Source organism: Rhea americana, unplaced genomic scaffold (assembly GCF_003343005.1).
Source record: "Rhea americana isolate MKP2758 unplaced genomic scaffold, rheAme1 scaffold_10, whole genome shotgun sequence".
Lineage (NCBI taxonomy): Eukaryota > Metazoa > Chordata > Aves > Rheiformes > Rheidae > Rhea > Rhea americana.
In genome coordinates this window covers 1,021,635-1,039,535 of record NW_028185039.1, presented here as the reverse complement: position 1 = coordinate 1,039,535, position 17,901 = coordinate 1,021,635, and the positions used below count along the sequence as shown (strand labels likewise).

The 17,901-nt window shown below is 42.4% G+C and overlaps 1 protein-coding gene across 4 annotated transcripts in view; it reads right to left on the bottom strand.

Moving 5' to 3' along the window:
* The window catches only part of TTYH3 (tweety family member 3), an 82,026-nt gene that overhangs the window by 15,529 nt on the left and 48,596 nt on the right, over positions 1–17,901 (bottom strand). For all 4 annotated transcript variants that reach the window (XM_085300985.1, XM_085300992.1, XM_085301000.1 and 1 more), the window contains exons 3-11: positions 16,660–16,771; positions 15,542–15,762; positions 14,627–14,722; positions 11,962–12,034; positions 11,527–11,602; positions 3,469–3,524; positions 2,119–2,211; positions 1,907–1,999; positions 1,046–1,182 (exon numbers count right to left, since the gene is read on the bottom strand). In XM_085300985.1, coding sequence (XP_085157111.1) covers positions 1,046–1,182; positions 1,907–1,999; positions 2,119–2,211; positions 3,469–3,524; positions 11,527–11,602; positions 11,962–12,034; positions 14,627–14,722; positions 15,542–15,762; positions 16,660–16,771 — 957 coding nt within the window. The remainder of the gene's footprint in view (positions 1–1,045; positions 1,183–1,906; positions 2,000–2,118; positions 2,212–3,468; positions 3,525–11,526; positions 11,603–11,961; positions 12,035–14,626; positions 14,723–15,541; positions 15,763–16,659; positions 16,772–17,901) is intronic.

The window sequence follows — 17,901 nt, the reverse complement described above, 5'->3', positions numbered from 1 at the left end:
AGAGGGAATTCCTCAGTTCACAGCAGCAGCCTGAGCCTGCTGGGATTGGCAGAGAGAGCAGGAGTCCACGTGGTAGGGAGCACAAGAGGGAAGTCACTGCATAAACCTTTCTTCTCAAACAGGCAGACTACTATCCTCTTCTTGATAATGCGGGTGCCTGTGGAAGAGGTAAGGAAACCAGCCATTTTCTTAAGTGCTATTTTGACGCATTTCCAAAGGCCTCCTCCGTGGGCAAAGCAGACCTAGCGGGCCCAGGCTTCCTGCTATTGTTCAGGATGTTCCATTTTACTTTCCACCTTGAGCCTGGGCTTAGACCACAAAAATCRTATTTAGGATCACAGAAGAGCATTTGCTGCAAAGTCTACAGTTGTTCTACAGGAATAGAAAGCTCTATGAAGCTACGTTGTAGCAGCATGTGGTGCAGCAGCCGGCCAACAATGCCCTAGGAAGATTACCTCAAGGCTTACTGATCAGCCTGGTTACCATCACTAACACTAGTTCCAAACAACTCTGTAGTTATGTGATCACCACAAATCAGCATGTTTCTCGTCTGCCCATGCTATTGCAAACCAGACCATTTCCAGTTCATGTTAGCTATGCAAGCCAGTTGCCCCAGTGTGAGCAAAGCCAAAAATAGTAAGATTGCACTACTTCTCGTTCCAAACCTCTTCCCCATACTAGAACAAATGCCTCATGAAACGATGCAAGAGAATAGATATTTCAGAGAGACAGCACATATTTCAGCCATTACCTCCCCCTACAGCTACCATTATTCATCTCTAACTTGACTCATAATCCTACAGTGAACTGAATACTCTGCACACATAATTCCAGTACAATAAGGTACAGATGTAAAAATCAACCACAGCCAAAGTAAAAGCCAGCATTTCTTTTTATGTTGGACCTGTGCTTAAAGACTCTCATCCCGCATGCTCCTGGGAGCATACGGGAAAAGAGCTCCAGATGCTCACAGGCACAAATCCAATAGCCAGTCTTCATTAGTGAAGAGCTCTACAACACAACAGGAGCTAACCCCTCTCTATACCTCTTTTGCTGCCAAGTGTGTGGGACACTGCACACAATGGAACTGAACATGAGGGCTGTGACAAAGGAGAAGAGAACCAGGTAGATGAGGCCTTCCACTCCATCATAGCAAAAGCCTGTCAGAGCCTGGACGTAATCCTGGAGAGAGAAATAAGCAGAGGTTCCTGATCACTAGACAGTTAACATTGATTTCTAATTAAAGAGTCCTTCCCCCAGGATTATCTCTGAAGAAACTTAAGACTTCATAGTCCCTTTTCCAGAGTCTGTTCCTATTTTATGTCAGGGACCTCAAGAGTTTTTTCATAAGCTGACCCAACTTGTATTTCCCCTCAAAAACCCCAGCTCAGATACAGAGATGGGAATATTTCCAACTCTATACAATAAGAAGGGAGGAGGGAAAGCCAAGATAGGCTTATCTACCAAATTAAATATATCACATTTTTCATTAAACCTCTCAGCTCCTTCACTGTGTCCCATTGCCCAAGAACACAAGCACAGACTATTCATATCTCTGTCTTCAAAGATATAGCTAGGACAACAGTCAGGTCATGCTATACTGCAGCTTTACATGGGAAAGACAGTAAGTCCAGGGCTATGGAAACAAATTAAAGATCCCAGAAACCTTAATGCTGCAGCTTGCAGATGTATAAAGGCATGTTATCCAGTTTCCTGCACTGCTGTTTTAACACTAAAACACAAATTTAACTTGATCCAAATTCCCATCCTCTTTTCTGCTGGAGAAAGTCAGTAAAGCTGTTGTGAACTGCTTTGAATTTTTGAATCTTCAAAATAATCGGTATGCTAGAGGCTCTACATCCCCTTCATTTATTCTTAGCTGGAGCCAAATTCCCAGGTAACTCACCAAATGCAGACTCCGACAGTCTACTAGAGCTGTCAGCTGCTGCAAGTTGATCTCTGTTGAATTTAAAACTTCCTGGATCCGAGTAAGATACTCCTGTAAGCAACAAGTTAGAGATTATTGCAAAGAAAGGGCTTTGCAGGAGCTGATTTGGGGCTTTTTACAACTTAAGCAAAGCCAGAAAGCACAGGGAAAGCAAGACTRAGGTGAGTTACCTTGGAGGTGGGGTGCTCTCTGCTCGCTGACCGCATGAGTTCCATAACATCATCTTGCATTTCCACCAGAGCTTTGTGACTTCCTGACAGCTTCTACTCAATACAAAACACAATGTCTCAGTGCTAAGCAGCAACAGAGGCCATGTGCACCAACAGAATTCCTARGAAATAAGACTTAAATCTTGCTCCCAAATATTGAAGCATTATCTGTATGAATAGTACAATCAAAGATTCTCAACTCTGGAGACAAAGTTACAAGAGCCAGATGTTCAGTTCCAGTACAGCTGGTTTAACTTTAACCAGCCAGGAAAAGTACAGACAGAAAAGGGTGGGGGGAGGCAAAAAAGAGCTGGGGCTAGTTCAAGGGTTCCAAGACAGAGTAGGAGRAGAAAGAAGAGATGCAAAGTATTCATGCTCCCACCACAGAGCAMAGTTGGATTTTTCTACCAAAGCAAGTGTATCAAAAGTAGCTAAAGTTGTTTATATGTGGGTGCAGTCCTGACATCCCACTAAAGCATCCATGGGAATTTCACATGCAATAGCATGACAGACTGCGTATTGAACAACCAGAAATGCAACAGATGACAATGGTGCATCATACCACAGATCTGAGAGYTTTCCCTCCACCCTTTAAAAGAGAACATGACACAATTCAAAAAAAAAAAAAAAATCCTAAATGTAAATTGTGAAGCAGCTGGTGTCTACCRAATGGTGGGTGGTGTGGGCTCATTCTGTCTCTGATACTCACGGCAAAATGTTTGGGATGGGCCCAGGTGCTGTTCCTCAGCCCCCACACAGAAGAATAACATGACTCACGTTTATGCATCAGGATACAAAACCTTAAACATCCAAGGGATTTAAGAGGCGTATGTGAGACTCGCTCTCTCCCCCACAGAGGTAGTTGCATTTTGGGAGTGGATGGGAGTGTTGCCACTGTTTAACACAAAAGAACCTCCAAGAGATTCAAAGCAGGCAGTAGGTAGTTTCCTACCCTGGCTTTAATTGTGGGTATGCTGGCTTCATGTCTCTGCTCTTAAAAGAGTGCCATGAAAACAGGAGATACCATGAAAAAAGCCATTATCCTCACCACATCACACACAGGCCCCTCCTGGGGAGGCCTCACCCAAAGCTATGCAGGTAGTGAAAGATGGAGAAATCACTGCTCACTAAATCACAGTACCACTTTTTGCACAGCTTGAAAGTAGCTACCAAACCTTTACCAACACATGGAGTGCACCCTGAAGTTAATTCCTTGTAGCTTGCTGTGAAATGGCATTAAGTGTTTAACCTATCCCCTTTGAGAAGCTGGATGCAGGAGAGAGTGAGGGGAGCTAGGACACTTAGACTCACCTGCTGGAAAGGGTTGGGGTATCCAGCACTGCAGGTAATGTAATAGCGGAGAGTATCTACCAAAACAAAACAAAAGAAAGTCATGCCAGGTATGTTGTTCCAGCTTTGCACCTTGTTATGGTTGCCACAAGGGAGGTGTTAAGTTCTGAAAGCAATAAACAAAATGAGAACGCAATATAAATGGAATCATTTCCCTCTCTCCACGTAGGATTACAAAGCATGGTTCAGAGTAGAAAAGAGATGTAAGCTACCTTTGAGGATAAAAGTTTTTTTCTATCTTTTTCTTTTTTTTTTTTTTAAATAGAAAAATTAATGGTATTTTTCCCCCTTACAGAGTTAGGTGAGTCATAAAAAAAAAAAAAGCTGTCTTTAGAAGCCAACAGTATTTACAGTATAACAACGAGACAAGATCTTATGCTGCAAGAAGTCCAACCGGAGATTTAATCTCTGCAACTTCTGAGCATTAGAATACCATTCCACGGTCTCCGTAAGCAACCAGAGGTACCACTGCTGCCTGGGGTAGCCAGCAAAGAGAGAACTTAACTCTGAGCCTGTGCGGTTCCCCACCTAGCTCACTACACAGCTAAAAAGTACTAGCACAGGAGAGGCAGTAGCATGAACCTTTTACAGTGATGTATATACAGGCTGTTATCAAAAACAYCTGTGGAAGCACATCATTGGGCCAAAGGAGGTGCAAATGCACTCCCCTATCTTCCCTCTACACAATGCTGAATGTACTGCTCTCTAAATAGACAAGATTACAGGTGGAAAAAAAAAAAGAAAAAAGAAAACCCAAACCAAAAAAACTTTGCAACCAGAGTTTATTCTGTCATGCTCCAARGAGAGACTGGTTTTAGGCAGTGTTCTGTAGAAAAACATAAGCACTCASTCTCGATTCAAGAAAGTCATAGCTTTCAGTAAGATAATTTCCTAAAAATGGTATCKCTTTGAAAGCAAACAACAACATGCGATCTGCTGGGGGAAAGAAATGAAAAGTAAAACAGATTATTGTCCTTCTGAAGAATATTAGGGATGAATGAGTAATCTGTTTTTTGTCTGATGTCACTTGCATGTAATTAAATTTTAACCAGAAGGCTTGAATTAGACTAATTGTAAGAATTAGTAATTTATTTTGYATCTTTGACTTAGGCAAAAAAGGTTATTTCCTGCACTGATCAGGGATGAAAGCTCTTGCATCAGGGTACTAGCAACATGTTACCCTGTTCAAGGGACCTCAGATCATTTGCTTATAATATCCCAAGAGCCTTAATACTCAGCAGTTGTATCAGTAATCACAGTACACTGAAGACTTGGTTGGAAAAGTTGCATCCCCAGCTGCTTCCAGATAAGCAAGACAGTGAAACTGCTCTGCTCACTGCATCACCTGTTCCTAGGCTTGAAAACACACTTCCACTTCTCCTTATTCGAGGGGTATGAAATCAGCCGGGAGCTCTCCYGAGCCCTCTGTAATCCTATGCCTGCTGAACGGAGGAAGTCAGCACATGCAAATTCAAAATACCAAGACTCTCTCCTGTCGTCCTCGATAAGACTGTAGAAGGATAGAGTTCTGTGAGAGGTTTAGTTTTCCCAATACCTTCAGATTCATTCTCAAACATTTACAATTCCTTTTCATATTATTTCTGCTGAGCTGACACAGCTCTAGAAAGGGTGAAGTTTGCTCAGTAGAGACAACAAAGGCCCCAAAACATACATCTGCTATGCATTCCTCCCCCCAYCTTTTTCCATTCTTTTTAATCTCCTCTCTATGACTTTCAGGAATGCATGATCCGGGTTACAAAGGTATTCTAAACAGTCCCAACTCAGAAATCAGCCAAACGCACAGCCACAAGCCAGCGGGATTGTTAAGAAAGCAGACCTGACTGTATTCCGAGCCTGCCGCACTTCCCATAAATATTGCATGCACCTTTCGGCAAGCCTACACGCTGGAGACCAAGTGGTACAACACAGACTGTCAGCTCCTGTACACTGCCAATGCAACCTGACAGCTGTTATTTATAATTCATTAGCCTACTTTGGGGCAGCTTCTGCCAGCTGCTCCATCTTCCCCCCGCCCCCCGGCCTCGAGCCGCCAAATCTTTCTCCAGGATGACTTACGTCTCTCACTCAGCCAAGCCTCTAAACAGCAATTAGCAAAATCCAGGCAAACAGGAGAGCAGCAAAAACTGCTTTGTGGGCCTCACTTTGAGGAGACCACACAAACTACCGTGCACAGTTATGGAGCCAAGGAAAGGATTGCTCCTCCCGGGCCCATAAATCATGCAAAACGGCTATGGAAAAATGGGTTAAAGAGCCCCTGTACTGACAGAAGATCACAGTAACAGCGCTCCACAGCATCACATTCTGTGACCTAAAGGGGCTCTGGTGTTGTCATTTATTTATTTTAAACCAATGAGCCACTAAAAATCTCTCATAGGCTCCCATGGTAGTACTAAGTTTACATCACCTTTACAGCRCGTTAAGTTGCATGATACACTGCTAACATACGGCTTCAGAAACTTCTTTTCAGGGCCTTCTAGGTCATCCCCGAGTGGGTAGGCTACAGATGAGAGTTCCCAGTATCATCGTGTTTTGCAAGTTGTGGGCCCAGCATCAAACACTACCTGGTTACAAGTGAAGTAAAAAGCAGTGTAGTGAATGTTTCCCTCGCTCGACTCTCTGGGAAGGTAACATCAACATGAGCAGTTGCATTGCAGCTGACAAGTGATGCACTCCATATACAAAATGTGCTTTCTAAAATGGCAACGCCAGCAGGATTAGCTTTACCCTGCACTGAACAGTGCACAGATAGCTGTGGCAATTTAAACCTAATACTGCAAGAGGCAGTGAAGCTGTCTTAAAGTTAACCTGTGCCTGTAAGATAGTGAAGCCTGACCCCCAGCCTTCACACCATGATGCAGGGGAAGAGAAGAGAGCAGCAAGCACTATAACCCTTGCTGGTTTCAAACCTGGTAAAGGGCTGTCCTGTGACAGCACTTGGAAAATTTCACATTTCTGTCCAGAAAACAGCTCTGCTAGCCCTCATTTGCACACTACTAACAGCTCTAGCCACTCTCTAGAATTACTTTTCTGATGCATTTKCCTCTTAAGGAAAATTCCTGAAGGCTGGATCTAATCTCCGAAACTGGCCTGTAGGAGACGCAGTCTGCAGGAGAGGGGTTGGGCAGGGTCACAGAGGCAGCTGCCTCTGCCTGCTGGGACCAGCAGCAGGTCCTCCTGACCCACTCTCCCAGCGCACAGGCAGTGGGCGAGCAGAAGGCAAGGAGGGGGGAACCACCCAAAATGCTTTATTTTTGCAAAGTCTGTTTTTCCTAGAAAGGAAAGTAGAACAGCCTACCCGAGTCAACTTCAGCTGCTAGAATCCACTTACTGCTTCTGCAACCATGGAGACTTACTATTCATTTCATAAAGCTCAGTGGAACACAAAAAAAGGCATTACATGTGCCAAAAGGCAGCAAGGAGGCCTGTAGGGTAAAGAGCAAGCACAGAAACAGTTTACAAAAGAGATCCTAGTTGTTTAAAAAAAAAAGAAAAAAGAAAGAAAGAAAAAGAAAAAAAAATCCCCACACCTTGAACAGCTTTTCCCAGCCATTCTTCATCTCTATCTGAGTGCTAAGTGGCTTCCATTTCACATTTTACACCCAGAAGAGACCATCYTTCTGGGTTCAGTTACTGCAGAAAGTTGAAGTGTATCACCTGTCATGTCAAAGGAGGGAGACTCTGGGCCAGCTTATTTTTCTTGCCCAGGTAACGCTGACATATTCTCCACTAGGAGTCTTGTTTTCCTGAAGCGATAGCCYGACAGAAAGGGCAGTATCTGCATGCTGTTTGTATTTCTCTCATATACACCACTCTTGTACTGGTGAAATCAGGCCGGTCATCATGAGTTTTCGGCACAGACCAACTAACCAGCCCGAGTGCTACCTGCCAAAGCTTTCCACTAACCAGCAGTTCAACAAAACCACATGGGGGAAACGCAGCTTCTGAATGCCAACATCAGCTCTGCAGCACTCTCGAGAGCACTTCGGAGAAACTCTTTCCGGTGGTGCCCGTTCAGTCCATGTAGTAACAGCGTAGACAGCACACTCCCTGGAGAGGGTTTCATCCTGACCTTACTTCTGGAGAGGAAAGCAAGGGCATCAGTCCTCAAGTTTGTTCTCCTCTGGGCTGCTAAGATGAGAAAGAATCAGCGAGAGGCCAATTAGGAGGCCAGGCACGACAAGAACRCTTGCCGCTTTATCTGAGGAGCTAAGCCGCAGCATTCAGCCTGACAAACTTGGCTGGATTGGAGGTAAAGGGCTCYGCTGCCCATCCCCTGAGGTTTGGGGTTCCTTCAGGTGAACCTCGTGTCTGTTCACAAYGCAGACTTCCAGTAGGAGAATCTGGAGAAAGCTCTTCCTGATGTTTAGACAGATTGCGCCTTTTTGTTTAATTTTATTCAGTAGGTCATTTGATAATAACATAATAACAATGAAAAAGAATGAGACTTGAAGATGGCCTCCTGCTTTGAAAATAAACATCTTGGCTGCACCGAGCCTTTTTACTAGCAGCAGGAGCTGATTATACAGTCAGTGTTCAACTCCATTGGCTTTATCTCAATTAATGAACACTGGGCGAGTTAGACACATATATCAGCCTCTTCTGGAAAATGATTTAAGTCACTCCTTCTCCCAGAAATCTGCATTAAGGCTTTCTGCGCCCTCTTCCCCATCCCCTCCCTTTCTTTTTTATTAAATGCAGCACATTTTTATCTACAAAAAGAAGGACATCTCTCCAGCTAAAAACATGGCAACAACAATGGTGCACTTAATCGGATTATTCTCAGCTCCATTAGTTCTATTTAGATCTGTAAACAGCAATTAATACACAAAAAAAGAATATTAATACATTTGTTGCCCAGTATCCAAGGAAAATATGCTGTTATTTTTCTGGGAAACCTACTGTAAACAGTTAAATAAACAAAATAAACAAACAAACAAAAAGCACAGTGCAGATAGGCAAACTTGGATCACTTAGTCCTTGTCTGAATGCCAGAGTGTAGGGCTGGGCATTTTATAATACAATGTATTTTAAAACAATAACAAAGTATTGATTGACAGTAAAAGCTGAACCAGCACTGCAGCCTCTGGCTACTTTACATTTAAGATCAAGGACGTAAGAACTGTTACAAAAAGTAAGAAAGAAGCCAGCATCCAGCCCTGTATCTCATAGCCTACCATTGGTTGAAAGCAGACACCTAGGAAAGACTAAAAACAGGGGAGTGCTCTCCCCACCGTATTTTCAGCTCAAGAGATTCCCAAGGTTAATGTGCTGTCTATCTATATAATTCCCAATTCTTCTTCCATTGACTTTGAGCCTCCCCTTCAGCTTGCACAAAATCTTTCAGAATCCACCATAGTCTTGGACAAGGAGTTTCAGAGCTCAGCAACCTGCTGGAAAGAGCATCATCATCTCCTCTGGGGTGAGCTAGCTTTATTTGATGCTTTTATTTGATTTTATTTGACTTTGTTTTCTAAGACAGTAACTACCCATTCCTATTCACCTTTCTCATTGCCACTCATGATTTTATAGATTGGATCCTCTCTTAGTCATCTCTTTCCCAAAATGGTCCATGGTCTGACACACTCCGGTGAAACCAGCCGGAGCAATTTTAAAGTGCTCRTCTCATTTATCTACACTGCCATTTATGTTCAAGGGCAATACCCAAAGAGTGAGCAGCAAAACAAAAACATGAAGAGTCTGTGCACCAGAAACCAGAACTTGAAACATGACAGCTTCCTTCAGGAGGACAGTAATGGCTCTTGCTCTCAACTGTCTGCCTTGCCTCTCACAAGACTGTTGCTGTTGCTGTATAGATGATCACAAAAGCAGCYGCTGCAATTTACAGCCAGGCACATTAAGGGATACCAACACTTACTTCAGGCTTTCAAGGATGCTTTTAAGTAGCCATTATTGGGATTCAAGTGTCATTGAACAATTCCACACTTAAGTCCTCATGCCATGATTTTCCTTCCCGACAATGGAGACCAAGAGCCATTTCCGTAGCTTCCTGAGCATAAGCTATGACACAGCAATGAAAATCCACAGGGGAACACAGAATGTTTGACCACCTCCCATGCAGCTGCCTAGTACGACAGCAGGTTCAGGAATTGGTTTAATTTCCTTCTAAAAAAAGGGAAGGTGCCCACAAAAACTAAACGGCCAACTAACAGCGTAGAGCTGATACACCAGCAGCCCACAGAGGAGGACACCCTTCCAGCTCGAGCTTGTGACAACACCTGCACCTCCTCTTCAACATTTCACTTTGACCCATTCACTGTCATTTCCAGAGCCTCAATAACTGTTATAGCTGGCAGCATTGGCAGAACAGTCTTAACTCACTAAGAGCAGTTGACCATCCCTGCTGGGGGAAGCAGGAGGAAGGAGAGGAATGTCAGGCCAACAGTCACACTAGCCTCCTACCAAGCAATACTAATTGTGGAAAACACTGCAGGAGCTAAGCAGTCAAGGCAAATAGAACAGCGAAGTTATATAAAGGGGTGAGCTTTTCCATTTCTCAGGGTCAACCTAGTTGCTACTGAACATGCTACAAAGCTGACTCTGGCTATCAAGTTACTACAGCACACAGCTGGTGGCAGCCTCAAGCAGGTATTTCCCCTTGGCCTCCCTGGCCTGTGYGCCACCTCCATCAATGAGACCAGCTGGTACCTAAAGCTACATCTTAGTCATCTTCACGACCATGAGAGGATTCTCATCTTGTACAGTGTTAAATACTAATAGTCCTCCCTTACTGCATTTCTTTGCTACAAAGATCTCTCTGTATTGAGCTGCCTGGCTCTCCCCTCTCCTCCCCAAGAAATCAATAAATAAGGCATTCCAAGACTAAGCTGCAGGGAGTAATATCAACCATATATACTTTCTTATACTACATTCCTGCCTCTAGACATAAACATTTCTTATTGCTTCCAATCCCTGCATCATAAGCCACAGCTACATACCTAATTCTCTATCAGTTATACATTTGGCTACGTGCAGGCAATGCACTGTATCTTCTGAATATAAGGCAAAGAGTCTCAGATTGCAACAAATAAGAACCAGAGAAACATACATGGCTACTTTCACAAACCAGTGCCATTGCTTATTTGTGTTTTTTCATACACGGAACTAGAGAGAGAGTATCAGTCAGGCAGAGACAGAATAGGGAGAAAAAAAATCTACTTTGTCAGCAAAGCAGAAAACAAACAAACAAACAAAAAAAAAAAAGGAAAAAACCCTGAGACAGTTTTGAATACCGGTTTTGCCTCATTAGGACCAAATTGGAAGCCCCCCTCATCTCACCAATCAGTTCAGTCTAAATTAGCAGTGACAAACCTCAGACTCGTCAGTGCTTCTGTTGGATGCTACTATGATGAAAGCACATTGCTTTAAATGGAAAAGGGTAAATAAAAGAGTCAAAATATCGCATTTATAACAGAAAAGGAAAGCCATACTTCTCTCTGCTGCTGTTTCAGTTCATTTACCCTTTAAATTAGTTTTTAAAATACTCCTATTTATAGCCACCATAGGGGGAAAAATTACATAAATATAGTATCAAATATAAGAATAAATATATTAGGTTCCATGAATATAAACCCAAGAGAATGTTTTTAAAAAGACAACTCATACTGCACACTGCTATTGCCAGAATTCTGTCATGCAGAGAGCAGTAACAAGATCAAGGATGCTACATTTAAAGAAAAATAATCCAGGGATTTTTGTTGTTCCATCTTATCAGTTATTTCCACCTAAGGGCAAGGCAGAAGACAGACTCAAAAAGCTCTTTGACAAAACATTCACGTATGTACTTCTGACTGTGGCAGAAATTCTTCTTTGGAAAGAGCTTTCTTGGGAAGAAGACTTTCCAGATCTGTGCACACATCTGCTTTTCTCAATGTGCACAAGTTTCTGGGTTCCAAACATAGTCTTGAATTCTCAGCCACTGCCACACTCCTACCTGCCAGCTGGAGCCACAGCCTAAGCCAGTCCCAAGACAGCACTTACCAGTACTAAGCACTCCATTATCTTCAACCACTTTAGAGACATAGGCATCAGGGTTAATACAGAAGTCACTGGAGCCCTAGGTAGATGCAAGAGAAAAGGGAAAAGGAATATCAAAGAATACCATTATCAAAAAGCAGTTGAGCCAGGTTAACATCAGGGAACCCTCTACTCTAAGGGTGTTTCAGAGGCTAAAACATCTCATCATCATCCCATTAGCACTGTTTTACAYAGCCACAGCAATGCTGGAATACTAGTTAGCAAACCATGCTACAGAGGAAGAGCTCTGAACACGTCCTAGATGCAACTTGTCAAGACAGCTACTTAGAATAAAACACCATAAAACAGGCACACTGTAATATGYACCAGTAGATACTTATCCCTGTGCCTGATAAACTTGCAGCAAAGGGCAAGTTGATTTGGATCAGAGCCACTTACCACAGCGACAGCTAACTCCAGACCCAAGGATCCCCAGCTGACAATCAGGGCAAACACCCCAAGCAAGCACACCCTGTAGAAAACAGACAGATGGCAGATGTACAGGCTTTAATTCAAGCATCCACACACTTTGACAAAATTTACTGTTTATAATGCAAAGTAATGACCAAACCCCCCAAATCATCAACCACTGTAAATTCAGATAAACCATCCCACTTTACGTGCTGTGAACAGCAGCAACTGGAAATGCTTATGCCCAGCTGTTGGTTCCCATATCATCTCGCACTGCAATGGTAGTGGGAGGAAGAAGAGTGGAAGGAAAGTCTTCAGTATGCTCCTAGCAGATCATCAGAAAGAAGCCAAAGGTGCAAAGACACAGAGGTGGCTTTAGGGAAGGCAGACTGGCAGAGGGCTTACTAAAGTTTTATCACTTCCACTATTCTTATTCTGGCTTTTAAGTCCAATGTCATTCAAAGAAAAATGTCCCATATCCAAACAAAGCCATACTGATCCAAACCTGGGCAAATACCTATGTTTTCAGAATAAATGAGGTTATCAGGATGTAAGCGTTGTATGGCTACAGAAGGTGGGAAGAAATAGTCTGTATTAGGACACCTGAGTTCATTTCAGAGTTGCAGATATGTGAACAGCACCTAAGCACCCCACACAGCCGGGAGGAAACACAGGCAAGCAGTTCAGAGCAACGATTTAAATATCTACTACAGCCACGTGAGTGCATCTCTAAAAGGCAGATTTTTTTCCCTGCACACACTTAAAATTTCATTCTGACATCTGGAYCTCATTACTGGCAGAAATAGTGGGAAATGTCTGCTATTAAGCCAAGACAGTCACACAAGGAATAGACGAAAGGAGCAGAGGTCTCAGTGACATTTAGATCGCRTGCACCAGTGGGAAAGGCCTTTGCACTTCCCCAGTCAGCCTATTAGCTCTTCATCTTTGGCATCAACATGAGTGCTGGAGATATTTAGGCAAAAATGCTCCTCAAATCCTTCAGGTATGGGAACACAAACTAATGAGCAGTATCATTGTATGCATCCCTACTTTCAGAGTAGAGGGTTGCTCTATCACAGATGCCTTTCACTTCAGACTTTGAAATATAAGTAGGTTTCTTTCCCCTCCCAACCCCCCAAAGAAAACAAAATAAAAATCTATTTATAAATGAGATATTCTTAAYTCAAACCTACTGCAAGCATCTCAGTGAGGGACACGTCTGCACATGCCTTCCACTAAATTCATGTCTTACAGCAGACAAGAGCTTTACATAAATAAATAAATAGATGCTATGGGTTTACATTAAAAAAATAAGATCTATTCCTCAGTTTATCAACTTAYTTTAACTCTGAGGAGTCTCCATTCTGTTAATGGATCTGTGGTTCATCTTGTAGAATTCATGAAAGTTCATAAAACTGAGCTCTGTGTAGCACTCTGGGATAAGATGGCTAAAGAATTTACTAAGCTTTTTCCRAACGCATGCAAAAATTATCAGTCATGGACCAGCAAGGTTCTGTGGCTTTGTGACATAAGGACATCACGGCTTGGTGCCTTCAGCTGAGTATGGTAATCAGCTCAACACGACACAGTTGTTGTTTTATTTTAAATGAAGATGACTGGGTCAGTAACCAACTGCTTGGCTACAAGATCTAAAACTGGCACTTCACCATCCTGCTTGGCTGCGATACACTTGGTTCTTTATTCTATGTGCTTCCTTTGGGGAATGCCTTAATTTGAACCTCTGACTAAGAGCAAATGAGATTCTAATTTAAACTCTGGGCTTACCATCTGTGCATACACTTGGACTTTTGTCTTTATAACCTGCCAGGTATGAAGTCATCTGGCAAATAACAAGTCTGAATATACACTCCAATTATTAATGGCATCACCATATACCAGGATAAACTCTTGGCCATGTCAGTTGTCAGAATGTTATGTTTGTGATACAGGTGGTCTTTGCCAAATATGCCAAGCTAAACCAAGCTACAAAATAGGGAGAGGAATAATTTTTCTTGTAATGGGGTCTGAGCATGGCAGCATTTTCAGTACTTCTTAAGAAATAGATGTGAATTAATACTGCAGCACCATGGCAACAAGACTCCTCCTCGTAACTGTACAAACCATTGCTTGTTCTCCGTTTAACATCTCAGGTGTGACAGCCAAAGGTAAACAAGAACAGATCGTGACATAAAATGCATGCTACCAGGTTGTATAACCACATGCAATGCTTATCATCTATTAACACCTCTCTTCACAACTGTACAGAATTAAAGGGAGATTTTTAAAGTCTGTTAATTTAAGAGAAATATTCACAGTAATTGTCTCCCAACTGCTTCCCAGGCAAGCTAAGGCTACTCATGCTACCCAGAAGAAGGCAGACTCCGCCCAGATGAGTTCCTTATCATTTTGATGCTAAAGCAAAAKACACCAATATCATTGAGTGTTACAGCTCAAGAACCTTTCTGTGAACATATATCAGATGTAGCTCTAATCCTACCAAAGAGCTATGCTCTACAAAGTCTCTCTGAATTAAGAACCAAGTTTAAGCTGCTCAGTCTGAAGTTCATGAAATCATCTGACAGCAGKCCAGAGTACTAAACTACCAGGCATTCTGCTGGCCTTTATTGTGCACTATACCTGGACCARGACTTACCCCATAAGAATGGCCCTGGAGTTTCTTATAAGCCCAAAGAGCACCAGCAAACATATCAGGACGTGGAACAGGAGCAGGCCTAGGTATCCCAGCCACCTGCAGCAAAYAAAAAAACATGGTCTGAAAAGAAAAATTGGTATATAAAAGGCTCAGATCTAGTAGCTAGAATGACTCATAGTAAAAACAGCCTTTCTTTTCTTCAAGTAAAAGCCATCACTAATGATTAATCTACAGAGAGCTCTGAATAWTTGCAGGTCTGGAGTCCAGACAGGTAAGAAAATTCACACAACACGACCAGCATATGCAGTTGTTCAGAGAAGAGATTACTGATCTTATTCTAATGTAAAGATATATGCAGACTGGACACCATCAGGGAAAAAAAGTTTAACTTCTTGAACTTTCTAGATGTCTGTTAGAAAACATCCATCCACAAATGTAAAATAACTGAAGCATCTGTATTGGTGGAATACTCTCAATGCAATCTTCTACTGAAGAAGTTTAATAAAAAGGAATGTTGGGGAGGAGTGTTAACACAAGGAAGCAAGTTCAGTATCCTGCTCTATGTAGTTAACAAATACACTGTACAAACTGCAATGCACTAGACAACATTAGGACACTAGAGCAGCTCTCTCCACGGGAGGATCTTCTCCAGGTAAGAGTAGACAAACCATAGACTTTTTACTAAGTTTCCGTTCAGCTGGTGATGAACACAGTAAAAAAAAGGTTGTTGCCGCGTTTAAGTTTATTTAAACTGAATGCAGTTTTGCTCTACAAAATGAATCAGTGGGGTGGGCCAAGTGCACCCACAGTAATGAAATAAGCCTTTGGCTCAGCCACCCAGAATGCTCACATGGTTGTTGCAAAACACTAGCCACAATGGATACCAAGTCTGCTATGCTGCAATATGCTACACACCTGTACCAGTCATAGAGGTCGATCTGAATTGCCAGCTCCTCCAGAGAGAGCTCTTCATTCTTCCAAAAAGGGATCTCAGTTGTTTGCCTGACTAGATTATCCAAGAGACCCTGCAGTTTCTGGATAACATGCAGGTAGTCTGTCTGCTTTGTGAACATCTCCTCCAGGATCAACAAGTTTGGTTCCGCTGTTTGGTTCAGGGCCAATGCAGTATCCAGTACCTGAAGTACAGCAGTCAAAAAAAAATTTGGGGTTAAAGGAAGTCAAGAAAGTAAAAAAAGGATTCATCCTGTCCTAGTCGGCTCAGACTGCTACACATTTAGAAGCAACTTCTAAGCATCCATAAACTTCATTGTTGGCAATTAGTCCAATCATGGTACATCAGCTGAGCCTTAAGCACATGCAGATAATTTTGCAGTRTGTTATACTGGCTCTTTGGACAAGTAAGAATTCTTATGGCATAGTAACTATCKCATTTTAATCGCCTGCCTGTATTTTCACTTTAACTTACTTTCAAAGCCATTTTCTGTATCAAGATAGGCAACACAACAGAACAGCATAGACCTAGAACACAGCCACTAGGGCTGGGAATGCAATCTTTATTTCCCCTTCCTCTTAAGATTCATTCACTTTGCTCCTAAAATAGATTATAAAAATGGCTACAACTAAGTCTAGTGGAGGGCCATTTACTAAAGGCAATGTTGTACCAAAAGATTAGTACATAGAGCTATCAGGGATGTAGAATGATACCATGAAAGTCTTTAACAACAGCACAGCAACAGCCAATTGTGTTAAAATGCTATTTTACTAAGAGACTTCTCTGCTTTGGCCTCCCTCCACTTCCAGATATGGAGCAGTACGAATCAGAAGCTGTTTTTAAACTAAGCACAATCGCAAAGAGAAGACTTCATCTAACAAGCTGTGTTTGCTTTGATATTTTTAGAAGAGTTGAAGAAAACAACACTCCACTAATGGAAATTTTAGCACATCTCTAAGATCAGAGTCTAACAAAAAGGGGCAGAAAACAAGTACAGCCTGAACCAAGAGAAGAGAGATGCTAAGGAAATCTGCTCACTTGCACACTCCCCATTTGCTAACATGTCTCCCCTCACGCTTACCCGGTCTTGGACACCTGCCACAGTGCGGTTTGCATGGCGTAGCGAGTACGTCAACCGGTGAATGCCATCACTGGTCTCTCCATTTCCATAGAAGCCAACAGCAATTCCAGCACTGCAGACAGAACAGCAAGAAAAGGTAAGGTTAAAGCTAAAAAGCTATCCATACATGCTCTGCTWACCTCTATAGCACCCTTCATAGTCTCTTCAGCACCTTCCACAGAAAAGTGAGCTGCATATCTCCATAAAGGGGATCTGGGGTAGYTATGCTCCCCAGCAACCATTAAAAAAGATTCACCTGTAAACATTCTCTCAGGTTTTCCACATAGGCACCAACTCTCTGCATAGCATCCATATGATGAGCAAGACACACCACYCCTTCTCAATGTGTGTGTCTCATTCATAGTCTAGTAATGAAAATCTGTTAAAGAACTATTAAGAAAGTTGAGACMTAGTCATGGGGCAATCAGAAATCCAGCCACCAAATTGTTTGCCAATTGCTCCTGCAACAGGAATAAGAGTTACCCTTGCTGTGCCAGGGGTCTCACAACTCCTCTCCATAGGACATGGACTAGATTGACTGATTACATTTTTAAAAAATAGGACACACAGAACGCACAGCAAGTACTTCTCCATTGTGGTGGTTCTTCTAGATCCATTTTCCATGCCATCTTTCCTCCACTCTGAAACATGTAAAACATCATCTGTCTTCCCATTAGAAGTGTTTATGTTGCACTAACTTAGAGTACTGGTAAACCAGGCTTAAACATTTACTGGGCCTTCTTACAAAAGGTTTATTTATTTTTAAAGCAAGTGAATTTCAAGCTCAGAGACACAATTCCAACTCCAGCAACTTAGCAAATTACCACCTATCAGTTGATTTGCCCTAACTGTCCACACATATCAATCTGTCTCAATTATTAAGTAAACCATATTAGCTTAAGCCTCACTTAAATGAGGAAGATCCTGCAAATAATAACCTGGAGATTATCTCATGCAAGTCAACAACACTTCTTCTATTAAGGCATTGCCACAGGAAGGCACAGTTTCTCTTCCCAAGACCATTTTTGTTAATAACAGAGGAGGAAAGAACTTGTTAAAGGGTCACACCACTAAACTCAGGGCTAGCAAACATCACCAAGACACATTTTTTTTGGTTTCAGAGTACCCGGAGTCTTTTCTAGGAAGGTCTAAGACTCCAAGGTTGCACATGTGTGGCAGCAGAAAGGGAGGTTTGTTTTTGTT